At 38.2% G+C, this 19529-nt stretch overlaps 1 protein-coding gene across 1 annotated transcript in view; it reads left to right on the forward strand.

Annotated features, from left to right (window-relative positions):
- The first annotated feature begins 24 nt into the window (after positions 1-24).
- LOC109533230 (phosphatidylinositol 4-kinase alpha) overlaps positions 25-19529 on the forward strand; it is a 70346-nt gene continuing 50841 nt past the window's right edge. Inside the window, exons 1-7 of the mRNA XM_048662587.1 lie at positions 25-218; positions 14270-14483; positions 14541-14956; positions 17164-17587; positions 17641-17805; positions 17907-17960; positions 18146-18397. Coding sequence (XP_048518544.1) covers positions 129-218; positions 14270-14483; positions 14541-14956; positions 17164-17587; positions 17641-17805; positions 17907-17960; positions 18146-18397 — 1615 coding nt within the window. The 5' untranslated portion in view covers positions 25-128. The remainder of the gene's footprint in view (positions 219-14269; positions 14484-14540; positions 14957-17163; positions 17588-17640; positions 17806-17906; positions 17961-18145; positions 18398-19529) is intronic.

Here is a 19529-nt window from a genome sequence, read left to right on the forward strand (position 1 = left end):
GTCAAAATCAGCTGTTGGCTAACGAACCTTAACCTCAATTGTACGTTGTTTTCAGTGCAGTGCTGTGTTGTTCGTAGTGCGAATCAGTGAGCGTAAATAAATAAATCGGGGACATTACGACCTGAACCATGGCAAAAGACGACAAACTGTTCTTCCACAAAACGGTGATGCATCTGGCAAGGTCACTGGCAAACCTGAAAAATACACCATGGGAGAAGGTAAGTTCTAAATACCAGCAATTTATTAAAAAAAACCTGTTACTGCTAATTGTGCACTTGGTTGGGCGTTGTTTACGACCTTTGGAGCTCCAAAGGTTTATAGTCGTTCTAATTCTACAGGGTGGGCCAAACTGGACACGTTTAGGTAAATGGCGTCTCCTATGCCTATACAGATAGGCAAAACTGGTATTAAAGGGTGCAAAATTAATGACAAAAACTTTATTTATTTACTTTTATTTATTGAAATACTCCCACAAACACCACATAAGTAGTAATTATATGATAGAGCACGTATTACTACAATAGCAATATCTTGCACACTGCTAAACAAACTAAATAACATAAAAATAAAAACAAATTTTTAACAAATTTCAAAGGTAAAATAAAACAAAACACAAATAAAAGTATGGCATGTCATGTTAATGGACTGATAAATGAAACAAAAAAATTTATGTATGAAAACACGAACATTTGCATACTAACTGCAGATAAATGTAACAAAACTGTAATTATGTTAAAAAGTGAATACAAAACGAAAATGCTAAGCTTAATAAATGATATAAAAACATATAAACCGGAGAAGAAAGATCTTACTACCAATATACAAACAAAACTAAATAAAATAATAAATTTATGGCATAACGAAATTCATAACAGATAATTTGAAACGAACACTATCTTGCAACAATGGCCGAGCACTATTTATATATGGCCTACCAAAACTTCATAAGGAAAACATTCCATTACGACCGATAGATAGTAACATAAATGCTCCAACGTACCAATTATCTAAATATCTGTCAGCAATTTAGAGTAATCTATTGGGAAAGTCACAATATTACATTAAAGACTCATGGAGTTTTTGTGATTTTATAAAACAACAAAAAATACCAAAAAATAATATCACTGGATGTTGTATCATTATATACAAATATACCAATAGATTACTCAATAAGTTGTATAAAAAATAAATGGGCATACAAAATTACCCGAAAAAGAATTTATTGAGGCGGTACTTTCGGCTTTCCTTGGTAAATTGAAATTAATGAAGCAAAATATTAGTCGGAACGAATTTTTCCAGTTTTCGCACTTGTCACAGATAGAATGTCCTGATAAGGATATTCGGACATACGCTCAACATTTAAAAACCCTGCATGATGAATTCAAAAATAGATTTGAAGATATTCTGACGATGGAAATACCACCATGGATCATAACCCCATTTGATGAAACGGAAGAGGCGAATGTGGTATTACAAGAGGAGCTACTTGAGCTCAGCACCAACGAGGAACTAAAGGTGAAATTTAAAGAAGACTATAAAAAATTTTGGCTGCAGGCAGAAATTCCCGAAAAATATCCTGGACTGTGGGAAAGTTTCCCGTCCTATCTTGTCGAAAGAAGTTTTAGTGCCCTTACCAGCCTGTTAACAAAAAAAGGAGCAGATTGAACATCACAGAACGGGGAGATTTGAGATTACTCCTCATAAAACTGAAGTCAAATATTGATAATTTGCTGTCAATTCATCAAGCACATCCGTCTCATTAAAAGTATGAGCATGAGAAATTATTGTTGATTTACATTTCAGAGTTCATTGTTGATTGTTTGTAATAATAAATGTTTATAATTTTGTATAACCACAAGTATTATTTTAACAAATTGGACACAAGAAAATGTGCCACTTTTTTTCTTCTTAACACCCCCAATTTGGGGTGATATTTTTGGGAGTTTTGGGAATATAGTAAAATGTAAAAATGTAAAAAATGTAGCAGCAGGGGGTCCACGAGAAAAAAGTTTGGGAACCACTGATTTAAACAAATAAATCTAAGAAATGAAAATCACAATAGAAAACGGTACATGTGAACTTAAAAATTAAACGGTATTAATGGTAAACTCAATAATACTCAAACGGAAATCACTTCTCTTTCTCTTCATTTTCGTTATAAAGTTTGAAAAAGAACACTAATTTCCCTCCTTTTTCGATTGCCAACCTGTTCCTGATATCCGAATGAACAAATCCGAATGTGCTGAACATCCTTTCGACAGACGCAGAATATGCAGTTGCACAAAGAAACTGTTTTATAGTGGGCAAGTGTTTCGCAATTTCCGGTTCATCTCTCTGTGAGAGCCACCACTGAAGTCCGTTCATATATTTCAGCAGCTCATCAGAAAATATAATTTATTTGAAAGGACTGCAGCGAGCGTTGAATTTAATAATTAGTGGCAACAATCCCGAGTTTCCATGAAGCTCACTGATAGTCTCTCCAAAGCCAGATTCTTCTCTTCAGGAGTTAAAGCGTAGTTTTGTTTCTCCGGGCTTCAGTAAGCAATAAAGTGATAAGGTGTAAGAGCTTGCTTATAGCGGTGTTGAAACTTCTGTAGTTTCTCTAAAGATAAATTTTGAGATTCTTCAAACTTATCTATCTTGCAAAAGTTTCCACTGCTCTACGGCATTAGATATTGTGGCATTTTTCTTCTGGATTATATCTAGAGCAACAGCAATAGGCTTCAGGATGCTCAGGTACTCTTGTGCTGCATGCTTCAGTCCTATGTTTGAGACTTTTTTTGAAGATAGCAGAATCGATATCTTTTGAGTTATCCTCGCAAATCTTGAGAATGATTTCTCATTGTGTGACATACGCTTCCAAACAGTAGGCCACGCTGTTCCAGCGAACATCGCTAGGTAGTACTAGTCCCTTGCCTCCAGCTGTACTGAATTTGGCTTTGGCCATGTGATTGTTGCGGAAATGTTTGACAATTTGTACTATTTGTTCTTTGACATCTTACACCTTTAAGTCCTTACAAAGCAGATTTAGTAAATGCGAAGAGCAACCATAAGTTATAACTTCAGAGTTCGTCCGTTCTTCTAACGTTTTTCTCATTGCGGTCATATTAGCGGAATTGACCGTTACAAAAGATCGCACTTGATACTGAAATTTTGTTTAACACGAGAAAATTAAATCGCTCATCAGATCAGTAAGGTATGTCGAAGTATGAGGCTTTCCAGAAGTATCAATGGTTTCATAGAGAAGCGCTCGTCGATCTTCCGTTGTTAATGTTGCGCATATAACCGGCTCGTTGTGAATGTTTGACCATCCGTCAATCGACATGTTAACATTTTTCCCCGAAACAGATGAAAAACTTGCCTCTTTTTCTTCAGTATCAATCTCATCCAAAAGGCTCGATGCGACCGTTTTTCGAGAAGGAGGACTGTATCCAGGTTTCAATAGATGAATGACTTTCTTGACTTCTGAGTTCTCGATACATCTAAAACTTGAGTTTGTGGCAAATATGGCCTTAGCTATTTGTTTGTCAAAAAGATGTTTTTCCCCTGCTGAAGTTCGCCTAACGAAATTGGAGATTGAGGGTGTTGCCTCTTACAAACGGCATGGTGTGCCTTCACTCTTTGTACTATGCCTTGAATCTTTCTTACACTGTTTGCAAGTTGCTCTGTATCCTGACTTATTAGAAGAAGTGGTTGTGATGTAAAACTGCCAAATACTGTCTTCTTTTTTTCCAAACATTGCGTTCTTTTCAAACTGACTTATTATTATTACACAAACATAAAAAATCTACACACTTTTCAACATTAGCCTCTCTTGAAATTTTGTGACGACATGAATAAGACCGAAGAAAGGCGACGGCATTTATAGATTACGCCGGGCAACGTGCGAAAACGCGTCGCGGGCTGTTGCGACAAGAATTTTCCGTCGAAAATGCGTTCGGACAAGTATTGAATCGGTTAAACTTAGCTTGAATATTCTCGGCAACAATTGCAATGACTTTAAAACAGCTAATTAAGCGGATTTATCAATTGATTTAATAAAAATAAAAAAATCATAATTTTTTTGATTAATTTAAATAAATCAGTGATTTTTTATTTTTTTTAATAAAAATGAATTTTTGCCCAACACTGGTCCATACCAATTTTGATATTGATTATCAAATTAACTCTGAAATTAGAAAAAAAAAATTAGTTCTTTAAAATCTTCAATAACTAACCAGCAAAGTTTTTTTACTAAACCCCTGCAACAACATAAAGCTGCAACGATCGCGTCATATAAAATATCGCATTTGCTAGCTAAGAATAAACTGTTTACAGATGGAGAATTAGTGAAAGAAGCCATGCTAGAAGCTGCTGATTCACTTTTGGAAGAATTTAAAAATAAAAAGGAAATAGTTTCAGCTATAAGCACGTTGCAATTATTAGCACGAACAGTCACTAGAAGAATTGAAATAATTGCGGAGAATTTGGAAGCAGAATTAGCAAATGATATGGAAACTTGTATTTTCTTTTCGCTACAGATGGATGAATCAACAGACGTGACAAATATATCACAATTAGCAATTTGCGTGAAGATGGTATTTCCTGATTTTACAGCAAAAGAAGAATTCCTTAAAGTTCTGCCATTAAAGGGAAGCACCAGAAGAGGAGATATCTTTTCTACTTTTAAAATGTATATAACAGATGTTAAATTACCTCTACAAAAGTTATCGTCAATTACAACAGACGGGGCACCAGCGATGACTGGTAAGAAAAAAGGATGTATTGCCTTACCTAGACAGGATTCCTTATTCCCGAAATTTATTTGTTATCATTGCCTCATACATCAAGAAATGTTATGTGCAAAAACAATCGGTTTTCAACACATATTTACGATAGCAACAAAAATTATTAATTCCATATGATCGGGAGCTATGCAACACAGATTGCTTAAATTACTTCTAGAAGATGAGGACGTTCAGTGCACATATCTTCTACATACTGAAGTGAGGTGGCTGACCAGAGCTAAAATACTTGATCGGTTTATCATGCTTTCACCACAAATAAAGGAATTTATTGCATCAAGAGACGAATTTTACGAGCAATTAGAAAATAAGGATTTTTTATCTACCTCCGATTTCTGACAGATATAACGGCAAAGTTGAATGAATTAAATTTAGAAATACAAGGGAAAACTCAGCATATCGCTGACATGATTAGGGCTGTAAATGCATTCAAATTGCGTGTTGTTGAAATCCCATCTATTGAAAAAATCATTAACACATTTCCCAAATATAAAATATACTGTTGAGAGTTTAAATTTTAACGAAGAAAATTTTACTGCTACATCATAATTAGAAATTATACAGGGTCCGCCTTTGGGAGCTTACACTAGAAGTATTCGCCAAACCAAAATTACCAGAGTTCTGAAAATTCCAATACAAGGTAACGATGTTGGGGCTAACTCATCTAAAATATTTTCAAGGCGGTACCACTTCCGGTTATAGCGGAAGTAGGTACTTACTGGCTTATTTTTAATGGAACACCCTGTATATTATTACATTTTTGGATTCTCGGTCGGATTTTTGGGTCATTTTGTTAAATGAACTGGCTACGAAATTTCAACCGTTGTGGAATAATATCCATTTTTTCAAAAAAATTGACAGGTGCAGGCTTGGAAATAACTCGTTGGCCGCGTATTTACGTCAATCAATTCGAATATATCTTTAGCTTGTTGTAGCCAAAGGTGCCATGTCTCAATGTGAAACAAATGAGTTTTGCATCTCTTATAAAGAAGAAGGTAGGGAAAATTAAACTTGACTGTCAAAAAAGGCATATTACCCAAAAAATTCAAATGGAAACCCCTATTTTTTTTCTATTCAGATCGATTTAGTGACAAAAATTAAGGTAAGTTTATAAAAAGGTTTATGAGGCTAAACGTAACAGTTTCATAGTTATTTTCAATAAACTACCAATTTACTATAAATTTTTATTACTTATTTATTATTTCTTCAATTTTTAATTACCATAAATGTTCAAATGTTGTCCGTTAGATGCAAGGCATTGTTGAACACGCCTTGTAACAGCTCCATTTGCAGCTCTTTGAATCTCTTCAGGGGACCCAAAACCCAGACCCAAAATTCCGGTATAACCGGAAGTGGTACCGCCTTGACAAAATTTTAGATGAGTTAGCCCCAACATCATTACCTTGTATTGAAAGTTTCAGAACTCTGGTAGTTTCTGTTTGGCGAATACTTCTAGTGTAAGCTTCCAAAGACGGATCCTGTAGATAATCTAATAGAAGAACCCGCATTAGAACCCATTCTAAGATTTTTCATGAATCCATTCAATGTTACTGAAGACGATGTCCTTGACATAGTTTCAGTGTATTTCGAGCTTCATAATATCGAAGACCTAGAATTAGAAATAATAAACTTGCGAAGTGATATTATTTTAAAAGCGGATAGTGATAATAAAATATTTTCGAACTTAGTCGATGAAAATAAGTATCCCATTTTGAGAAAATGTGCGCTAAAAATTTATTTATATAGTGCAACAACATACAATTGCGAATCGTTGTTCTCAAATATGAAATATTTTAAATCAAAATACCGAACAAAGCTTAATGACTTACATTTAGTTAATTGTTTAAGGACCTGAAACTCTAAATATATCCCTAATTATAGGAAATTAGCTGAAAATATGGACACTCAAGTTTCACCCTGAATTAATTATATTATCATTATACAGGGTGATTCAAAATTGGCGTCATTCCTCTGGAGGTGTTGTCTGGCACTGTTATAGGAGTACAAAAAATAGGAAAAGATATTAATTGTTATTAAAAACTGAGAAATTTGCAAAAAACTATATCAGAAATACGGCAGCAATGTTTTTCAAGGTAATCTGCCTAATTAAAATTGCGCAAATACTTGTTGCTTCGTAATTATTTTAAACTTCGGTAACCATGGAATTATACAGACTGACAATAAGATAGACAAGGATAAACGGTAAATTCAACAAGATTTGTTGACGAAATGTCAACCTGCTCTCATAACCTCGAATATTGGTGTTTAAAAATAAACCATACCACACCAAACATTTGAATAATTAACTCCAAACAAGCTAGTGCCTGTGTAATCTCCTTATTATCCACTCTAATCAAGCAGCTTGTCGTATTCAGTTAATTAACTCCTGCTCCATTTGTATCTCCTTGTGCTGTGTGTATCGTACAAACGTGGTAGGAATGTACCATGTGTGTCCTTCCTCGGTATTTATTTGGTGCTTGGGAATGTGTCAGTTATTGTGCTCTGAGTGCCCCTGGAAGACCCCGATTCGATTATGTCCAATACGTGTTCCTCTGTGCCTGGAACCCGAACATCGATTGTCGTCCACTATCTTCCTAGAACCACTCTCCTCACCCTTTGTTGGCGCGAGTTCTTTCAGCTTCTGCTATGTTACTGTAGCATTTCCCCTGAACTAATCGCAGATCCGCAAATTCGTGAAAGTAAATTCAAAGTAAGTCACAGTTTGACAAATTATTGTTATGATGGACAAGGGATATCCACCTGTAACTATCTGTTAATGACAACAAACATCATTGCTGCTGTGCCTTTTTATCAAAAAATTGTAGAAGAGAACTTTTTTGATATCAAAAATTTTCGTAATTTGAAGCGAAGATCGTAATTTTTCTTTTCGAATGCTTAGGTATTCCAATATGCTACCAATTAAACATGGAACAATTTCAAAATAATGCTTAATAACAAAGTTGAAATTTTCGATCTTCAACTGCCAATACCTACTAGAAATTTTCGAAAAAAAAATTTCAATATTTTTCTCGTACTCTCCAAGTGAGCCTCTATCACCCCTTAAAAGGAATGACGCCAATTTTGAATCACCCTCTATATGACATCAACAAAATAAAGTTATAAAAAATCTGTTTTTGCCTATCTATACCTGTTGATTATCTGTAAAATATGCGCCCTCGGTGATTTTCAAATTTAGTATTGCGCCCTTAAGGACAAACAGGTTGCCGACCCCTGTACTAGACACTAATCCTAAATGGCTCTTCTTTGTTCTATCGACTGCATATTAAAGGTCATAAGCAAGTGCGTTGCTGGCAGAAGATAAGGATATATATTGTATCTTTTAAGATACAAGTACCTTTTGTGCCAAACTTTTTTGTGCTTTTTCAATTAAATTAATATTTGATTTAGCTTGAGGAGCCGATATAACTGATGCATACTCGAGGTGTGGTCCCACCAATGCATTATACAAACGGATTGTACTATCTATACAGGGTGTCCCACCAGGAACCGCCGCGATCGATATCTGGCAAACTGTAATTAGGAGGAATTTCAAAATTGGACAGTCTGCCGAAGTCATTGGGGGCAAACGGTGTAAAATGATGTCAAGATGACCAAACTTCTGGTTATACCGGAAGTAAGTATCAACGTGCTTATTTTAAATGGAACACCCTATAAATTATTACATTTTTAAATTCTACTCCAAATTCTAAATATATTTCATCTATAATATCCTATACCTAAGTCTAACCGTTTTTGATATATTTGAAATTTTATGTAAAAAATGACAGTTGCAGCCACATGAATAATTATTCGTTTTTCTTATAAGGGAATATGTTCTACTTAATTTGAGTCGCGTATACTGTTGAAAAGGACTTACTTTAATGGAATTTCGACAAAATTTTGATAACTATTAATACAAACTGTTAAAAAATAAGTTTCGAAATGACGTTGAGAACAGCGGAAAATTGGAAACCCCATTTTTAATAATTTTGTCTTATTCAGTATTAAAAATAAGGGTTTGTGTAAAGTTGTCTATTCCAAAATTGTTTAGTTTTCAAAATATGGTCAATTTAATGTTTTCATATGGCTTTTTTGCCGCATCTAATTTTAAATCCTGTTACTATTAGTTACCATGACGAAAGTGGCCATTTTTAATAGAATAAAATGCCAAAGAAATGCTGACAGCTGTCAGTTAACTTTTGAAAATAATTAATAATCTTGCCTGGACGAGTAAATTATACAAACCAAGATTATTTAAAAGTATTTATTATTTATGGATAATGTGATAAAGTTATATCAAGAACCGTTTAGGTATTATTAATTATTATTATGTCAAGAACAAAAACCAGTTCTCATTAAATCTAGGGGTCTGTAATTGTTCTGGTTGCCTTTATAAACTAAAGATGCACTGTTATTTAGACGTATTCAAAACTCTTGAAATTTTCCGCAATTTGTTTAACAGCACAGCGTGAAAGCTTCTATTTTTGTGGATATCCAGTGGAAAATGTGTCACTGTTCTGCACATGAAATTCATCACATTCTCCTCAAATAATATTTGTTTGTATAATTTAAGCATGGGCATGATTATGCATTATTTTCAAAAGGTAACTGACATTGACTGGTTATTTTTAACTGGTAACGGGTTATGACGTTTCAGTTTCACCTTGGCAATAGGTTTCAAAATGAGGTTCCAAAAGGAACATGTTACTTGATGATGATATACAGTGTGTCGCACTTAAGATGGAAACACCCCTGTATTTTATTTATTTTTGGAAACAGGGTTTTTAGTTTCGGTACAGAGGTAGAACGTCATGAGCTTAATTGGTTAGGGTACCCAAGTTCCTTGGGCCCACAAGCAATATTCTAAGCGTTTCAAGTCATCACCTTCTCTCAACGTGTGCATCTTCTAATTTTGTCTTTACTTACATTTAATTTAACAGAACTCGCACGAACTTGAATCTCGGTATTTACCGTTAAAATAACATTCTGAACAACTTTTTCTATTAACTTTTTCGGATATCTCTAACGCATTGCAAAATATAGCAAATTGCCCCTATTCGCAAAGTCGTAGGAGGCTGGGTTTTCATCTGAAGTTAGAAATGGGTACCCTAACCAATTAAGCTCATGACGTTCTACCTCTGTACCGAAACTAAAAACCCTGTTTCCAAAAATAAATAAAATACAGGGGTGTTTCCATCTTAAGTGCGACACACTGTATATCATCACTATTTCTACTGTCATCATCATTCTGCATTTTTAATGAAAAATTTTAAAAGTAACATGTTCCTTTTGGTACCGCATTTTGAAACCTATTACCAAGGTGAAACTGAAACGTTGTAACCTGTTGTAACCAGAAAAAAACCGTTTAGCACACCTCTAATGCTGACATCTGTCAGTTACAGACAACATATTTTCCGTTGACAAATGGTTACTGAAACTGCTGCAATTGGATAGAGCGAGAGCGCTCGACGCGTGCTGACGCGAACCACTTTTTCAGGTTGATGAGACGGTTCCAAAAAAAACCTTTTATTCGGCAAACGACTGCAGCTGGTGCGAAGTGCGCACAACAGTTTTGGTTTTATGAGACTGTTCCAAAAACAACGGTTTAAATTGGCAAACGGCTGCAGCTGGATAGATCGCTCGACGATGTCCGAAGTGCGCACCGCTGTTTCAGTTTTATGAGACGGTTCCAAAAAAAACGGTTAAATCGGCTAGCTGTAACTACGGTTTCAGGTTACACGTTTGGAACACTGTTATTTTAGCGGTTACGTTAAATACCGACCATCCCTAGTAAGAGGTGTATCAGGAGGGTGACAGTACTGGAGGATAGCACGAATGAATGGTGGGACAGAGAGCTGCAGATGCGAAGAAGGAGGGTCAGAAGACCTCGAGAAGGATGGCAGAGAGCAAGGATTTCTTTTTCGGAGGACATCCAGCTCGAGCGACTCAATGCGTACAGGACGGAGAGGCGCTTCTTCAAGCAACTGATCAAGGAAGAAAGGAGGGAGTGGGTTGAAAGAGATATTGAGAGTGTGTGCGACTTTAACCCGTAGACAAAGTGTGGAAGGTCATGAAAAGGAAGAGAGCCGCAAAGCAAACTCCTATAGTCGATGATAATGGGCAGCTGCTGGATGGCCAGGAGAGGGATTCGTTGGTGAGGAAGTACCATCCAGAGCTGAGTGTGAGTGAGAGGAATTTGCTGGAAGGTTTGGATGAATATTGGGAGCGGAAGATGGATGGGTGTGATAAATTGGGAGACGAGGTTAGTGATGCGGTGGGGAGGATAAAGTTTGTGTGTCGGGTGAGAGAGAAGGATGTGAAAAACATGTATGAGGAGTGTCTGAGATTGACGTACTTTCCACTTGTCTGGAAGTGCGCCAGGATTGTCTGGCTACTGAAGGGCTCCGATGGTGTTCGGCCCATAAGCTTCATGCCACTCTATGGAAGGATCTAGTTCGGTTTCAGGAAGGGAGTTGGCACTGTGGATGCAGTAGCGAGATTAGTAGAGGAAATTAAAGAGGGTAGAAAACCGGGCAAACATCAGTTGTTGGTGTTGCTGGAGATCAGCAACGCCTTCAACATGGCGTGGTCTCCGGTTGTGGTGTAAGATTGGGAAAGGCTGTCCGCAGGGATCGAGTCTAGGCCCTACTCTATGGCTCACGGTCATGGAGGGATGGCTCCGGTCAGACGATAGGATAGAGAGAATGTGTGTGGAGAAGGATGGAAGAGACGTGACAGGTATAAATGCAAGAGTGCGGATGCTGACGTCCCAGGCTTATGCGGATGATCAGGTGGGGCTGCTTGGGGCCGAGTCACCAAAGCAGATTGAAAGAATGTTTCGCCTGGTCTGGGAGGAACAGAAAACATGGGCTGGCGGCGCGGCCGTGGAGTATAGCGCTGGAAAGATGGAGGCGCTGTTCCTGCCTGCGAATGGCAACATCCGGCCTCCTGTGCTTAACACTGGGGAGCTTAGGGTAGTCCCATCCACGACGGTGATGTATCTTGAAGTTGTGCTTGACGCCAAGTTGCTCTCTTCCTGGAACATGCCAAGTGTGTGAGAGTGAGAGTGGGTACAGGGTGTGGGAAGATTCGAGGAATTATGAGGAGTGGTGAAGAGTGCCAAAGTCCAGGGAGGCGCTGCAGGTCGTGTACGGGTCCCCCCCAGTGTGGCTGGAATGTTTGGGCAGGCATAGATTTTATAGTGGAGTGATAGTCGGAGCGGGTCCCTCCGCACAAGCGGCTGCAAAATGCTGCAGGAGGAGAGACGATTCAGGGGGAGAATACCGTTTGGAATGAGTCGTGTGATGCGGCAGTTGCGGGTGAGAAAGGGGCTATTGGTGTGTGGTGTGTATGTAGCAGCGAGTGTGAGAAGGTTACTGATAAATGGGTTGATGTGGTGGTAAGAGTGTGAATGGCATAAAGATCGCAGCAATTGGAAAGGCCCTGATGAATTTGAGGTCTCTTTGTATTGTGCGGTAGTGTGGACGGACTTTAGGGATGACCTACTTGCAATTAATGATTATGAATCACTGTCTGTGGAGCTGTTGGGGTACAGAGGGAGTTTTATGCGATGAGGAATGGTGGTATGGGGGTCACAGTGCAGTGGGAAGCTCGTATGGGCTCTGTTGGTGCAGTCGACGTGGATGAGGTAGCCAGCTGTGCGCTCTGGGGTACACCCGTGGTGGAGGTCCCGGCACAAATAACCAAAGGGCAGGTCAGAAGTCGGATGCGATCCTGGGTCATGGACGAGTAGCAGAGGCTCTGGTCCAGTAGTAAGAAGAGGAGAGAATTATATGAGGTGTGTGACAAAGTGGGAAAGGGTACGCTGGGTTTGAATAAAAAGGCGCTGCAGCTTGCAACTGGGCACGGAAACTTCCGTGCTTACTTACACGGGTTTACAATAAGGGGCTTTGGTGGGTGTGAATGTGGTCTGGGTGCTGGACGGCTGGGCACGCCAGGACGGTGTGTATGAAACCAGTCAGGAACGCTGTGCATGAGAGTTTAGTTCCGGAGAATTCCTGCTGGCGCTTGAGAGGCATGGATGGGAGGAGAGATGGGAGTATGGTTAGTATGTTTGTAGAGTATGCTGAAGTCATCAACTAGATGGACGGGAGGAATCTGCGACTCTGGGTGCCGGTAGAGGGGCGATTCGGTCGTAGCCCTGCCTCTCCTCTGTGACTGCCGGGGGTCGCTTTTCGACAGCACCACGAGGCGTTCTAATGTTAAAGCGCTAGGTAGGATAAGCTCATTTGTAGTTAGGTTAGTGATCTGTGCGTGTGTCGGACACTTGACGGACACCAACGTTGCTCTTTGTAATTAAAATGGGGTGATGAGTAGCGCACTTTTTAAGAAATAGGTTATATAGGTTAAGATATAGGTTAAGGTGTCATATAGGTTCAGATATGGGTTAAGAGTTGCCAGAATCTCACCGATCCCCGATTCCCAATTGCGGGGAATGGTGGTTTGGCTGGGATAGGTGCATAAATGGCTCTATGGCTTCGGCTGGGTGGACTGCCGAGAGGCATAAGTCCTTTCCGTGAGATCGTGCAGAACTGTTTGAACCAGTTGCGATGCGCACTCTCGATTGTTTCTCTATCTATTAGTAGTTAATTTTAATGCGTGTAAATAGCTAGGATTTTATTTATACTTTAAGACTGTTGGATATCGTACATTGTAACAATTAAGTTCTGAATAAAGTTGGACTGAAAAAGTGAAAAAGTTCTTTTAACGTTTGGATTTCGGGTTGATGTTTTCGGACTATTTTGAACGGTTTCTATGTTTTTTCTTCTAACTCTTTTCTGGTATTTTCATTTCAAATTGACCATAATTTGTTTGGATTAAATTGCAATCTTGTGAAAATGTCCCTGAATGCCTGTCTTTTTCTGGATGCCGTTCCTGGCACAAGTTGCTCGCTGCCTCTCTAATATCCCCAATTTGTATGAAGCAAACTATGAAATCCCGCTTCATAATTCTCATATTTCATTTCAGATTAATTTCGAAAATTCCCCTAAAGCTCAGAAATAAGCAGGATCTAAATAACATCAATAAAAACTGCAGTTTCAATCAAAACAGCAGCAACATCAATACAAACTTTGACAACTGCCATTATTGACAATGGCATTCGCCGCGTCATCCAGAAGCTACTAGTTCAAAGCGGGCCCCTGCAGTCTAGACTGGAAAAAAATTATAATTAGACCCCTATATTTCATTAAATGCTTAAGCTAACCATGAAATGTGCTATATTTTTGGAAATATAATTCCAGGTGCAAGTTAAATATGAAAACATATACAGAGTGTCCTATTTAAAAACATGTATTTTTTACCGCAAATGAAACTTACGTTATTGGATACTACGTGAAAAAGTGATCTGGAAATGGATTAGTAGAAAGTCTGAAAAATTCCAGAAATAGGAGTTTCCATTTAACAGTGTCCAATTTGGCTCACCCGGTACATACATTTTTTTGCAAATTTAGTTTTGGTTTCAGCTCAAAATGCTATACGAAATGTGCCCCACCGAGTCTCCGAGCGGTAGCATTTGCATAAGTTGCCGTCAACAGGACGCTGCGCTTGCGCTCGGAATTTACCTGTTGGAATCCCAAATGCAGCATAAGGAAAAAATTATCAAATACTTACTGCACTTGGCAAAGAGTCTGGAAAAAGCGACATGGACCGACGAGCTGAAATACCACGCCACTGACCGTAAGCCACGGAACAATCTCCCTTGAACTGATTTGCTCAAAACATGTAATTTTTCAGGTATACCGATGGCAGAAAGGTTCAGCTTCTGTCTTCACACTCTGTTAAGCGACATAGCGGTAAAATGTGAGGAGTACACAGAGGATATCATCAGCAGCCAAGTGGAGTGCATGGCCACTTTGACTAATAACGTGCTGAAGATGCAGGATCCGAGCAACTGCAATAGCAGCTCCAAGTTGTTTCTGTGCAAAACCACTCTGCCTGTTCTGGTGGGACTTTCCAGAGCTATGGGCCGGTTTTCTTTCAATGAGCCGCCTCTGATCTGTAGATTATTTCCCAAGCCGGAGCCTCCTTTGGGACGCACTCCCGTCACTCAAGCTCCGTACAGTAAAAGTTTTAGCAGTTTCAGAAGCATCATTCCGAGAAGTTTGTCGGGGAACTTGACTGCCACGATTGATATACTGGCTATCACACAAGTGAGTACAAAATTTTCATTGTTTATTATGGCCAATGCTTAGAAACAGTGGCTAAATTGCAAATGGATTTTAATGTGGTTTGAACCTTGAGACGCGTTGGATTTTTCTAGATCCTGCAGTTAATCAATAAGTGGCTGATTTTGGGAAAGAAAGATTAACAGCCAAGTATTTTTAAGAAACTACCGGGGTTTCCAGATCATTTTAAGTCATCTACATTATAAAAATATTATTAGTTGATACTGAGTTCAAGGCTCAGAAAAAGTCTAGATTGTTCACTTTTTTGAACAACTTTTGCTTTCTCAGAAGAATCAATTTGTTTGTAATTAACAACACAGTGATTTTGTGCGTCATGTTGGATATTTGACTGATAAAAGTCTTCGACAGTAATTTTCGTAAATCATTATTCACATGAAATTTTGAAGAGCAACACTGAAAAACTAACCACAAACACGGCGCGCTGTTGACATGTTTGCTAACAAATATTACGTAGTGGGAGAAAAAGACCCTAGAGATAGCGCCCTCTAGAGGTAACAGCTAAACCAAGATTAACGTTTCCAGCTTTCGTCCAAATATCGGTATGATTACTTCGAAAAACAGTATTTAAAACTAATCTTTTAACACCTTGTAGTGCGATAAGTAATGCCTTGCGGACGCTTGACTTTTTATCTTAGAATAACGTTAACACTTATTAAACAATACACGGTATTTTTGAAAACCTGAAACTAAACTGCTCAACAAAATAAATATTACACGGACAAATTTCGATTAATTTTGGAACTAGATACATTCTGACTACTCAGAGCGACCTGATTTCTGCTTGAAGCGTTATTTAGTGCAATTCAGATTCAGATTTAATGCAATTCAGAATGTTAGTTCAATTGCAGAAAAGTTATCGCTGCAAAAATATATTTTTTTGGGACCAGCGTCCAACGACCAACACCAAGTGTTGTCCAACGACCAATCGCGTCGATTTAGTATCCAACAAAATCCTGGACACCCAGAAATCTCACATTGAAGTGCGTTTTTCCTACACTTAAAGCAGCGCATTTTCTCTTTATACCAATATTATGAGCTGGATTGTGAAATGTTTGGGTTTTTCTTGTAAAATTTTTGAAAAATTAGTATTTTTCAACAGCCAATCGCTTTGCCTTAGTAACTGAAAAAATCCTGGAAACTCTCAGAAATTTCTTTAAAGGCAGTTTTTCCTCACTTAAAGCAGCGGATTGTCACTTTCGAGTGATGCGATTGACGATTTTTTTAAAAACTCGTGTTTCCCATCGACCACCGACTCGCCCTAGTAACTGAGAATCCTGGAAACTTGCCTATAAAAGTCAGTTTTTCCTGACTTAAAGCTTCGCACTTTCTGTTTCGGGGGATATTATGGACAGTGCTGGGGGTTTTTCCTTTTGCCTTGACCAACGGCCAATCACCATACTTTCGTAACTCAAAAAATCCTGAAACTCCCAGAAAAATCCTATTAAAATGAGTTTTCCACACTTAAAGCAGCAATTTTTTTTTTTCGAGCGATATTATGAGCCGGATTGTGGGAGTTTTTGCTTTTCTTGTCAAATTTTTGGAAAATTTGTGTTTACCAACTGCCCATTGCCTCGCCTTTGTAACTGGAAAAATACTGGAAACTGTCAGAAATTTCCAATTAAAGCTGGTTTTTCCTCACGTAAAGCCGTGGACTTTGTCTTTCGAGTTATATTATGGGCCAACTATAAAATTGGGAAAATTTTGGTATTTTCTTAGGCTATTTTTGAAAAATCCGTGTCGTCAAACAACTAATCGCTTTGATTTAATATCTGAAAAAATTCTGGAAAATCCCATCAATTTTCTATTAAAGTGAGTTTTTCCTCACTTAAAGCAGGCGATTTTATCTTTCGGGTTTTTTTTGACGAAATTTTGAAAAATCCGTGTTGTCCAACAACCAATCGCTCCGATTTAGTAACCAATAAATCTAAGAGTATAGAATCAGACTTATTTATTATTTGCCTGTTTGTCTTCAGGTTCTAGGAGTGTCCTTTTATTGTAAACCTTTTGTAATACTTTTGGTTGGGTGTGGGAGCCATTTATTTCTAAAGGAGAAATCGTGTTGCTTACAGGGTTCGCACCACGCATAAATCCAGCGATATTTTTAAAAATCTATTACATCGGCCTTTAGCTGCAAGAAAAAATTACACCCTGTAAGGATGATTGGTTTTTAGGGATATGATACGACTGACATAGCTTACAGCGCAGACAGTCTGAAGAGGGGATCAGCAATTAAGCAGCGCGTCAACACTTTCGACCCAACGACGTACTTTTTCGCAAAATTCGGTTCCAGCTTCAATCAGTTTCCTCATCTAAGAATCAGCGACGCCGGCGACAAAAAACGCAACATAGTTTTCACGCAGAACCACCTGATCACCATCTTGACACTGAGCAAGAAACTGCTGACCAAAGAGATTCTAACGCTGATCGATGAACAGTCGCTGGAAATCCATGCGACTGGGAAAATCCAGATTTTCCCTTACAAAACGTTTTCGGAAACCATCAACTTGGTGATGGTTACGTTGATGCGGGAGTTGTTGCAGCCTGAGAACAGTTTACCAGTGCCGTTCACCAAAGACGTCCAAGAGTTTGTTAAAGGTATGAGAGGACGTTGAAGCACAGGAAGTGGGCAATTTTTTGTTGTGTTGCAGGTTTATACTTGAATGGCCAGACTGAGCTTCAAAGTCGACATCACGATGCCAGCGAGAAGGAAGATCGGGAGAACAACTTTGCACTGGTCAACAAATTTAAGGTCAACGTAATGGCCAATGCTGCATGTGTGGATTTACTGGTTTGGGCTATTGGAGATGAAACTGGTAAATTCACTTTTTACCCAGCACTTAATCAAATAATTATGTTAAATAGCACTGAAGTTACTTAATTTTCTTTAGCTTTCTGTAATTTCTATCTCTTGCAGTGGACTTGGAATATAACTTTTCAACTTTGGTGCAATTTTTAACCACTGTACTAGGTGATGATATTTTGTGTGGATTTGGTGTGGCTTTGCTGTTGTTCTTTCGTTCACACCGCCCTTGGCCGAGTTTTGCATCTTCAATTTTGATAACTGTGCAACTTGAAATTTCGATTTTTCACTAACAGCAATATTGTTCTCGTGTGGCTCTCATATTGTTCTCATGTTGTTCTCTTTTTCTCTAGGTGCAGATAGTCTCTGCGGCAGACTCTCGGAGAAAATCAACTCCAGTCACGGCTATCGACTGGTTCTAGCTCATATGCCCCTTCTGATGGTGTGCCTTGAAGGCCTGGGAAAGCTGGCCCAAAAGTTTCCCAATATTGCTTCCACTTCCATATACTACCTGAGAGACTTTCTAACCGCGCCGTCCCCAATCTTGTCCAAGCTGCATAGGCAGGCCAACGAGAAGAGCGGCAAAGACAACATCAAAGTAGCCGGTAAATATACATTGTTTTGCGTAGTTTAGTTGAGTTAAGTTATTACATTTTTCTATGCTTTTTCAAACGGAACACCATGTTTGCCAAGGAACATTGTGATTCGACCCAGACATTTTTTTTGCGCCATTTGTTTTCAAGCAATTAAGTTCTTCAAGAAAGTTTGCATCAAGTCAATTTTTTTCGAGAAGCAATAAATTTGAAAATTTCTCAAAAATAGCCTGAAGATGGTAAAAAATCATAACGTTTAGGTCTTATGTACCGTCGTTTGCTCTTTAAAACGCAGTAATCCGATTGATCCTGCCTTTATTCGTTTTCGTGATATTAATTGCTGGAGAAAGTGGGCACAAAATGGATTATTTCCAGATAACTAATTTCCAAATTTCCCAAAATTTTTTTTGCGGTGACAAAGAATTGCCTTTGAAATTGAGAAAAGTTGCAAAATACCATGATGATGGTGCAAAACCGGAACTACTACAAAATAGTCAGGCAAATTTACAGTAAAAAATTTCGCAATCCACATGCTCTAATTCAACTGGTCCGACATTTATTAAGGGTTCTCTGCTCTATCCAATGCAGCAATCTAATCGATCTTGGCTTGATGGATTTTTAAGAAATTAATTTCGGAAGAAAAGTTGGCACACAGTAAATGACCATTTTGAAATAGATCCAAATTGAATATTTCTCAATAATTTCCCAAAAATAATGGGCATTCGAAACGTCTAAAGCGTATGCCTCATCCTCTGCTCCATAAAATGCAGTAACGAAATCGATCCCTGTTCTACCAGTTTTCAAAAAATTAGTTTTATACGAACAGTGGCTGCAAAGTATGTTTTTTTTTCAAGGCGATTTTGCGAGGCAAACCAGAAAACTTCCCAAAAATTGCATATCATGATGTAAAATCTAGACGCTGAGGCTTTCTGTATTGTTCTCTGCTCTATCCAATGCAGCAATCTAATCGATCCTGGCTTGATGGGTTTTTAAGAAATTAATTTCGGAAGGAAAGTTGGCACACAGTAAATGACCATTTTGAAATAGATCCAAATTGAATATTTCTCAATAATTTCCCAAAAATAATGGACAATCGAAACGTCTAAAGCTTATGCCTCATCCTCTGCTCCATAAAATGCAGTAA

The sequence above is a fragment of the Dendroctonus ponderosae genome, unplaced genomic scaffold (genome assembly GCF_020466585.1).
Source record: "Dendroctonus ponderosae isolate FM_Combo_2020 unplaced genomic scaffold, Dpon_F_20191213v2 Dpon_F_20191213_11, whole genome shotgun sequence".
Classification (NCBI taxonomy): domain Eukaryota; kingdom Metazoa; phylum Arthropoda; class Insecta; order Coleoptera; family Curculionidae; genus Dendroctonus; species Dendroctonus ponderosae.